The following is a 9,462-nucleotide window of genomic DNA, read 5'->3' on the forward strand; positions in this document are numbered from 1 at the left end:
GATATAACTAAAGGCACTAGAAATTTCTGGCCTGATATACGTACTCATGCTTTTTAGGACCCTTACCTGGTACCTTTTCTCCCAGAATAGATTGATAAAGAGCAATAAAAACATTAGCATCACAATCTTCAAGCTCATGTATCCTTAGATGTATGTGACATTTAAAAAGAAGGTTATTGGCAATGGTTATCCACTCTGTTGGGAAAGAAGGGGAGAAAGATCTGTTTTCAACAGCACTAGAAAAGGCTATACGCACACTTGAAAAACCAACAACCTCCCGCCAAGATACCTGACTGTGCAGAATAGAATAAAAGGAATTTGGTTGTTGAAGAATTTCAAAGATCCTTCCAGGCAGGATTTTTAAACGATGTATTAAATTTCTGGGGATGACTTCCAGAATGCTATCAGTTCAATACAGTCAAAAAGTATGAAGCACATGCAATTTTCACTGTTGCAATCTAAAACCTTAAGCCATTTACCTGTTTCTAAGCCTTTTATAGGTGTTTTTAATTGAAAGTTAAGGAGAGCATCTGTCATAAACAAGACAGCTAGGTAATGAGCATCTGAAGTCACTAGAAACTAATGAGAGCCGCTTCTAATTCCCAGTAGTAATCATCATGTTTTTACCAAATCACCTTGCGCCTGTCGGGATTTCGCCGGCGCCCAAACAGGTGGTGATTAACTCAGCCTGTTAAGAACAGCTTTCCTTTATTCCATCTAATGTACCCGCAGGAACGCACGGGGCAGACATGGAAACACCCCTACACTGCGAACTAGCACGCTACCACGCTCCCCTCCGCCAAATACTGCTGCGATCAGGAAAGCTGCTCGACCAAAAGTCGTTTACCAAGTCTGAATCACTCGTTCCCTGAAATGACTGGCGGTTAATGGGAGAGCATTTTGCTCAGTTCTGGAAACAGAGGGGGGCACTTGGGGTGTGTACCCTCGGCGTACCGCCACGCCCCTCTCTCACAACCGTCCAAGCCATGGCAACTTGTTTGTGTAGACGCTGGAGAAAACGTTGTAGCGTCCCAGACCACGAAATCCATTTCGTGTCTCAAAAAACCGTGGCCGACAAAGCCGGCGACGCCAGAGGGCACCGAAGAGAAGAGAGCAGCCCTGGTCCAACCCTAGCTAGCAAGGGCACAGCGGCTGAAAGTGCTATTCCTCCAAAGGCCGACACAAACGGCCTGCGGGCTCGGCGCCCAGGGCAAGACGACTGCTGCCACAGTCCGTCTCTCCCCGCCCCGACGGCGCGGCTCCGCGGCCGCGAGCGAGCCGGCGGCGGGGCTGACAGACCCTACCCCGGACAACCCCAACGGCGACGGGGCGTCTTGACAGTCACAAGCCTCGCCGGCCCCCGACACCCCGGTGAGACCGGCCCGACGCCTTCGGGCACTTGGGGGGCTTCGGTCCACACACACCGGACCTCCAGGCCGAGACTCACCAGCCCCCGAGTCGGCCATGTCGCGGAGGAAGGGCGGCGCCGCAGTCCGAGGCGCCTCCGACGCGCGGGCGACGGTGTCCGGGAAGGGTCGCACGGCGAGACCCGGAGGTGGGCGGGGCCGGTAGGAACCGAGGCGCCAGGCAGGAGGCTCAGGTCGAAGAGGGAGGGACATTACAACGGCTTCTCGCCGCTGATTGGCCCTCGGAGGACCACTTCCTGTCGCAGCACGCGCCTCGGCGGCGGTTTGCGGACAGCAGCTACCGTTCTCCACGGGCAGGAGACTGCTGAAGGATTCTCGGGTCGGTGGATTCTCGGGCAGTTTAGGTCACCCGGCTGTCCCGGCCGGTCTCCTGGAGGGGGCAGAACTGGACTTCCGGGGAACTACTTTGTTAGGTATTCCTCCGCCGACTCCCGCGGGGGAAAGTAGTGCCGACCCCTCCCCAGACCGGGGGCGGGGCTTGTCACGTGACGAGGCCAGGTTCCGCCTTCCCGTCTTATTTGGTTATGGGTGTGAGGGCTCTGTGGAGACGTAAACATCTCTGAGTGGAGAGAGTGGGCTGGCCTGTCCTGGCCATTTTATGTGCCTGTCGGTCCAGGGAGAAGGCGGGGAGGCTTGCTGGAGGTGTAGAAGGACGAGAAAAAGGTGAAGTCAAGGAAATGCATGCTGAAGCATCCCTGTGGTGGGCGGGCCCGGACACGACTCGGGAGAAAAACGGGCGCCCCGGGAGGGAGCGGCCGCGGGGGCGGCGGGGACCCCAGGGCGGATTCCAGAACGCCGGTGGGCGTTGCGGCCCCCTGCGCGGGGGGCGGGGCGATGAGGTCACAGATCGGCTCCCAGCAGCCTCCGCGGCGGAGGAGGCGGTCCGCACTATAAAACCGGCTGCCGGGACGCGGCCGGCACCTCATTCATTTCCACCGGCCTCTGGTCGTGCAGCTCCGGCTCTCGTCACCGCCGTTCCTCCGCCGCTGCCGCCCCCGCGAGGCTTCGCCGCCGTCGAAGCCTCTTGCAGCGACTCGTCGCACCCGTTTCTCTTAGCTTCGTCCCCCGCCAACCGCAACCATTGACGCCATGTCGGGATACTCGAGCGACCGGGATCGCGGTCGCGATCGAGGGTGAGTCGGGGAGCGGACCCGTCAGGCCCGGAGAGGGGGGATGGGAGGGCGGCGGCGGGCGGCGACGCGGCCTTCGCGGGCTCCTCTCGGGCCTCGGTCGGAGGTTTGCGCCATTTTGGCGTTCGCTTCGAAGTGACCCGAAGAGGCTTGTCGTTTTGGCTGTTCCGAAGCCCGCTTTTTGTCTGGGGGTGGGGAGCGGCCATTTGGCGGCTGTTGGGGGATTTGGCGGAACGCCCTGCGGGGTGAGGAGAGCGCGGCGCTTCGGGGCGGAGCGGGGAGCCGCCGTTAGGTACGGCCTTCGGGGAGGTGTTTTCGGGGCGCCGGGAGTTCTGTGGGAGAGGGGCCGCTCCGAAGCCGTGGGTTCGGTGCGGAGGCAGCGGCCGGCCGGCCGGCGCCCTCGGGATCGGCCATGTGGCTGAGCCGCGAGCACAAAATGCCGGCCTCGGACATGGCGGCGGCGCCTTTGTTACCCCGCCCGGCGGAGGAGCTCAAAATGGCAGCGTCGAGAAAATGTGGCGCAGAGAGAAATGCGAGACAAAGGGGGAAGCGCCGCCCCAGCGGGAACGCCGCCCGGCGACTCCGCCCGGGCCCGGACTCCTCCCCCGGTAGTCACCGGCTCCTCCTTCTCCTTCTCGCGTTATATAATTTTGCTACCTTGATCGGGAGCTCTTCCGCCGGGTTCCCCCACCTCGATTGGTTTCCCGGCGTGCCTTGGAGAAACACCTTCCCTGTGCCGCTCTCCCTGCTGTGGCTGCCTCGTTACCGTTCGTGTTTAACACGGAAGCGCCTCTGCTCGAACACAGTCGTTAGAGTAGCATCGCTGTTTTAGGCACCACCCTTCTCGTATAGGCCGGCTCCCGGCTGCTGCATTCCCTAGCTCGGAGACTGTAGTAGCCGCAGACTTGTCTGTCCTTGTATGCTTGAAATCCTGCAGTTTGGTCAGCCCGTTTCTGAGCTTATCGATCGCGGGCCGTGTACTTGGCCTCGATAGTTGCGGCTGTGGGAAGTGATGCTGTTGACTGCTCTCAGGGATAATTACTGGAGCTGATGAGTGCTAAAATCTGTCCAACGCCAAATACAGACGTGAAGAAATGTAACATTCTTAATTTCAGGTTTGGTGCGCCTCGATTTGGAGGAAGTAGGGCAGGGCCTCTATCTGGAAAGAAATTTGGAAACCCTGGAGAGAAACTAGTTAAAAAGAAGTGGAATCTTGATGAGCTGCCCAAATTTGAGAAGAATTTTTATCAAGAACATCCTGATTTGGCTAGACGCACAGCCGTGAGTAATTTCATGTGGCTTTGATCATCATTCAGTATTACCTGAGTAATACTAAGCTAGGAAATCAAAATCTAACAAGTGTCTTGGCGGACATTTCAATTTGGGGAGTTCTTTTTGGCTTGGGGAGGAGGTGGCTTTGAATTTTCACCTGTAGGTTCAGAGTTTGCTAGCTGTGTTTGCTTAGGGGACTCTGTCAAGAGTTACTAAAGTGGTTATGATTTGTTTTGCAGCAAGAGGTGGAGACATACAGAAGAAGCAAGGAAGTTACAGTTAGAGGTCACAATTGCCCAAAGCCAGTTCTGAATTTCTATGAAGCAAACTTTCCTGGTAAGTGCTGGTTTTCAGTCAGCTTACCACCCTTCTCCCCCTGTTGCCTCCTTTCTGTTGGCATTACAAGTGTTTACTAAAATGCTGTAATTACAGCAAACGTCATGGACGTGATTGCAAGGCAGAACTTTACTGAACCCACTGCTATTCAAGCTCAGGGATGGCCAGTTGCTCTAAGTGGATTAGATATGGTTGGAGTAGCTCAGACCGGATCTGGGAAAACATTGTCTGTAAGTTTGGGAGAACTCTGAGTTGCTGGGTGATCCATGCTAGAGGAAATGGAATGGGAATAAAAAAGCCAGAGTATCTTAATAGTGTCTCTGCTGTTTGTCCTCCTGTAGTATTTGCTGCCTGCCATCGTCCACATCAATCATCAGCCATTCTTAGAGAGAGGTGATGGACCTATTGTAAGTATATATTTTTTCAACTAGAAACATAACAGAATACATAGCAAACGATGTAACGATTTATGTAAAGATTAGTATTCTCACTGAACGTAGCTGGGGCTGCTCTGGGTATCTGATGGCACAGTTGGAGAAAGGATCTGCCAGTGCAGCTAACTTAGCAATCTGGGGTCTGTGCTAAAAGCTGTTCCTCTTGCTTTAGTGCTTGGTGCTGGCACCAACTCGGGAACTGGCTCAGCAAGTGCAGCAAGTAGCTGCTGAATACTGTAGAGCTTGTCGCTTGAAGTCTACTTGCATCTATGGTGGTGCTCCCAAGGGACCACAGATCCGCGACTTGGAGAGAGGTAGGAAAGGAAAAGGTGGTTTGTCAACTAACCAGTGCTAAATGTTATGTGTTAACGTTTATGCATTTAATTTGAAGGTGTGGAAATCTGTATTGCAACACCTGGAAGACTGATTGACTTTTTAGAGTGTGGAAAAACCAATCTGAGAAGAACAACTTACCTGGTCCTTGATGAAGCAGATAGAATGCTTGATATGGGCTTTGAACCCCAAATAAGGAAGATTGTGGATCAGATAAGAGTAAGTACCCTTAATGTCACTTTTCACAAGTCTAAATTTACTTTTGGAGTACAGTGTAATCCTTTCTCTGTCTTAGCCTGATAGGCAAACCCTAATGTGGAGTGCTACATGGCCAAAAGAAGTAAGACAGCTTGCTGAAGATTTTCTGAAAGACTACATTCATATAAACATTGGAGCACTGGAATTGAGTGCAAACCACAACATTCTTCAGATAGTGGATGTATGTCATGATGTAGAAAAGGATGAAAAGTAAGTATTATATACATTTAATGGCTTTGTGTGGTTGAGTAGCTTTCATGGGTTATGTCAAAATTGACTTTCAATTGATGTAATCTGAATAGGTTCATGTAAAATTAAGTCCGCCAATCCATCTTGAGATTTCATGTCCTTCTGTAATTGGTTGTTCCATTTATGGCATTCTTACAGGAAGATGAAAGTCATGTGTCTTGTGGTTTACTTAAGGACCCAGGGTAGGATTGTCAGATGGTCCTACAGGTGTTTCCTCTTTGACTTGGAGCCATGCAAAATTGAACTTAATGTTTCACTGAATGTAAATGTGCAGCCCCAACTGTGGACTTGTTTTAAGACTCAGGCGTTTGTTTTGTCTAGACTTATTCGTCTAATGGAAGAGATCATGAGTGAGAAGGAAAATAAAACCATTGTTTTTGTTGAAACCAAAAGAAGATGTGATGAGCTTACCAGAAAAATGAGGAGAGATGGGTATGTGGGATTCTCCATGTATAGTCCTTTAGGAAAGGGCAAACAAACTTGAGCCAAGAGGATGGTTGTGGGTTTCATAGATAAGGCTAATCTGATAGTTTGGGTAAAGCTGTCAGTGAAATTGAGGCTTGGCAAAAATGGTTAAGCATGAGAATCTGATTTGAAGCATGAGCCTACTAGGATAAATCTTCTATTTTAGGTGGCCTGCCATGGGTATCCATGGTGACAAGAGTCAACAGGAGCGTGACTGGGTTCTAAATGGTAAGTATTTCAAAAGGAGAAAATTTTTTTTCTTAAGATAGGCTTCAGAGTAATGATCGTATATTTGCCTTCCTTTGTAGAATTCAAACATGGAAAAGCTCCTATTCTGATTGCTACAGATGTGGCCTCCAGAGGGCTAGGTTAGTACAAACTCGCATTCATGGCTTGGTTTCCCAGAAGATCTCCATATAGTTTTTCTAAAGAAAGTTTATTGCTTTCTTTAACCTCTGCATTTTTTCTAAGTTTTTTTCACATAAAGGTGCAGTCTTTGTGGCAAGGCCTAGGCATGACAATCGGAGGACTCGAGGGGGATGGAGGACTAGTGATCGGCTGGCTGCTTCCAGTCGATTAGAGAGGTGAAAAACTGAAAGTGTGCCAGTAATCTTCAAAGGGCAGAACATATCACCTCTGCCCCATAAACTGTTCTCTCCGGGGGAAAACAATGGAAGTACCCTCACAGTTCACTGCCGTGGTTTCTTCCGTCCCATGCTTTGCATGACTGCCATGGTACAGCATTGTTTGAAACTGTTCACTGTGATCTGTGGGTCTTTGAGTTTCAGTGAGTTTGCTGAAATGTCGAAGAAATAGTTCCAAACTTCAATGTTCAATGAAATTTTTGTTCAAGTTTGAAATGGAGAGAGCAGCTTTAAAAGGTACTAAGCCTTTTACAAATTGGTGAGTACTGGCACATAAGACCTAGAGCAGGAGCAACTTCTCACACTTAGAATCAGTGGGAAAAGAAAACAGTGCTTTGAAAGTTCCTCCCTCACCTTGTGACACAGTAGTCGTCATGTCGAGACCTGCCAGAGAGAGACACATTCTCAAGTGAATCCTGGCTTCTTGGAAGCGCTTGCCTAGACGAGACACAGTGCATAAAAACAACTTTTGGGGGACAGGTATGTTTTTCTTGCAGCTGCGGTTGTAAGGTCTTGGCAAGACAAGCAGTGTGGCCTGAATTTTGAACTTCCGATGAGTGTGTAATGCAAAGGACCTTGTACATTTTTGTTTAAAGGTCCTCAAAATGAGCACATGAAGAGGTTGCTGTGAAACTTAAAAGTGGCCCTACTGCGCAGAAGCATTCAGATGTCACTTGATGATCTGTAAGGGGACGTGCTGAATTGGGAATGTGCTAGGGAACACACGTTCCTTTCGACAAGCTTTATCACTGGGTGGGCGATGGCTTGTACAGCTGATGTGTGCTTTTTTTTTTTTCCTCTTTTTTTTTTTTTTTTTTTTAAACTTGAATGGTATTCCTACAGGGAAAGGATAACCATTTTAACTGTATTTTTTGCAGCCCGTACCTTCTTGGGAATACAATTGTCTAACTTTTTATTTTTGGTCTGGCTGTTGTGGTGTGCAAAACTCCATACATTGCTATTTTGCCACACTGCAACACCTTACAGATGTGGAAGATGTGAAATTTGTCATCAATTATGACTACCCTAACTCCTCAGAGGATTATATTCATCGAATTGGAAGAACTGCTCGCAGTACCAAAACGGGCACAGCATACACTTTCTTTACACCTAATAACATAAAGCAAGTGAGCGACCTTATCTCTGTGCTTCGGGAAGCTAATCAAGCAATTAACCCCAAGTTGCTTCAGCTGGTCGAAGACAGAGGGGCAGGTAAGACTCGCCTTGAATTAGGTGGTTTCAGGTCACATCGTCTACAAATCCATTCAGGTGGGATTAGAGGGGGAATAAAATCTTGAATGTGAAACTTAATTTGAGAAATTGAAAAATACTTCCCACCCATGATTATGACTAGAATTACCTACTTTCTATATATTAGCAATAAATTGTGCCGCAGACATTAATAAGTTTGCAACATTTTTTTTTTTTTTGACAGGTCGTTCCAGGGGTAGAGGAGGCATGAAGGATGACCGTCGGGACAGATACTCTGCGGGCAAAAGGGGTGGATTTAATACCTTTAGAGACAGGGAAAATTATGACAGAGGTTACTCTAGTCTGCTTAAGAGAGATTTTGGGGCAAAAACTCAAAATGGTGTTTACAGTGCTGCAAGTTACACCAATGGGAGCTTTGGAAGTAATTTTGTGTCTGCTGGTTTACAGACCAGTTTTAGGACTGGTAATCCAACAGGGACTTACCAGAATGGGTATGATAGCACTCAGCAATATGGAAGTAATGTTCCAAATATGCACAATGGTATGAACCAACAGGCATATGCATATCCTGCTACTGCAGCTGCACCTATGATTGGTTATCCAATGCCAACAGGATATTCTCAATAAGACTTTAGAAGTATATGTAAATGTCTGTTTTTCATAATTGCTCTTTATATTGTGTGTTACCAGACAAGATAGTTATTTAAGAAACATGGGAAATGCAGAAATGACTGCAGTGCAGCAGTAATTATGGTGCACTTTTTCGCTATTTAAGTTGGATATTTCTCTACATTCCTGAAACAATTTTTAGGTTTTTTTTGTACTAGAAAATGCAGGCAGTGTTTTCACAAAAGTAACTGTACAGTGATTTGAAATACAATAAATGAAGGCAATGCATGGCCTTCCAATAAAAATATTTGAAGACTGAATTGGAAATTGTACTTTATTTTCCATATATAATGTCATGTAAAACTTTGCTTAGATGGTCTTTTTTATTTAAGTGACTAGTTTTCAATTTGGGAGGTTGTAGGGGAGGGGGGCAATAAGTAAGGCCCTTTGTGTAGTGATCTGGTCATATTGGAAGAATTAAAATGAGACTGATCTGGGTAAACATAGTTATAGGCTAAATTGCATAAGTTTTTGTTGGCAACTCCCAACATCAATGGGGTCATTTAATAATAGCCTATTTTCCTTACTTGTTAGAATGACTACATGAGATAGTAGATTGAGTATAGTAAGAACAACATGGATGACTGTTCGTTCCTTTTGCAAATTTATAATTTAAAAATTTCCAGTAATTTGCCTTTTCAGAAGATGATATTCTCTTCACTATATTCTAAACTACTGAAATGTTGAACAAAGCTGGAAAGCCCTTTAAGGGACTTGGCCAAGAGCTGCATTTGAGTCTGATGCTATTTGCACCACGTTCTTAGTGCAGTTTACTTGTACAGTCTAGTCTTCACAGACTTCTGGAGCTCCTAATTCAAGTCACACTGGAAATCATGAATGTCTTTCCAATAATTCAGGGATTTCTAAGGTCTTTCCATACTCAAGGGAAAAGCCTCATCAGAATCAGTGGTTAACCAGGAGGCAACAAAACCAAAAAGCACAGTGAATACAAGTCTTCATGTTAGTTTCAACATAGGTTTACAACCAGAAGGATCCAGGGGATAGCTTTGGCTCACCAACCTAACTTTCTAAT

The 9,462-nt window shown here is 47.6% G+C and overlaps 2 protein-coding genes across 13 annotated transcripts in view; one reads left to right on the top strand and one right to left on the bottom strand.

Moving 5' to 3' along the window:
- Window positions 1-1,619, bottom strand: part of CEP95 (centrosomal protein 95) — a 34,209-nt gene extending 32,590 nt beyond the window's left edge. For all 9 annotated transcript variants that reach the window (XR_016223521.1, XR_016223519.1, XR_016223520.1 and 6 more), the window contains exons 1-2: window positions 1,448-1,619; window positions 67-195 (exon numbers count right to left, since the gene is read on the bottom strand). Coding sequence is in view for 3 of the 9 variants with exons in the window: in XM_008271719.5 (XP_008269941.1) it covers window positions 67-195; window positions 1,448-1,619 (301 nt within the window). In the remaining 6 variants the exon portion in view is untranslated. The remainder of the gene's footprint in view (window positions 1-66; window positions 196-1,447) is intronic.
- A 727-nt stretch (window positions 1,620-2,346) lies between these two features.
- Window positions 2,347-8,689, top strand: DDX5 (DEAD-box helicase 5). 4 transcript variants are annotated; one of them, XR_016223526.1, is made up of 13 exons: window positions 2,347-2,560; window positions 3,673-3,838; window positions 4,069-4,165; window positions 4,262-4,395; window positions 4,507-4,572; window positions 4,772-4,913; window positions 4,991-5,151; window positions 5,228-5,400; window positions 5,744-5,871; window positions 6,071-6,132; window positions 6,213-6,272; window positions 7,427-7,760; window positions 7,984-8,689. XR_016223526.1 is itself a non-coding variant. In XM_070060466.2 (13 exons), the coding sequence occupies exons 1-13, from the start codon at window positions 2,517-2,519 to the stop codon at window positions 8,385-8,387; spliced, it is 1,845 nt and encodes a 614-aa protein (XP_069916567.1). In that variant the 5' UTR covers window positions 2,347-2,516; the 3' UTR covers window positions 8,388-8,689. The 4 variants fall into 4 exon arrangements, 1 of the variants encoding a protein (XP_069916567.1); XR_016223527.1 differs by having other exon boundaries at window positions 7,536-7,760; XR_016223525.1 differs by having other exon boundaries at window positions 5,761-5,871.
- Window positions 8,690-9,462: the final 773 nt, after the last annotated feature.

The sequence above is a fragment of the Oryctolagus cuniculus genome, chromosome 17, assembly GCF_051225735.1.
Source record: "Oryctolagus cuniculus isolate XC-2025 breed Fujian yellow rabbit chromosome 17, ASM5122573v1, whole genome shotgun sequence".
Classification (NCBI taxonomy): domain Eukaryota; kingdom Metazoa; phylum Chordata; class Mammalia; order Lagomorpha; family Leporidae; genus Oryctolagus; species Oryctolagus cuniculus.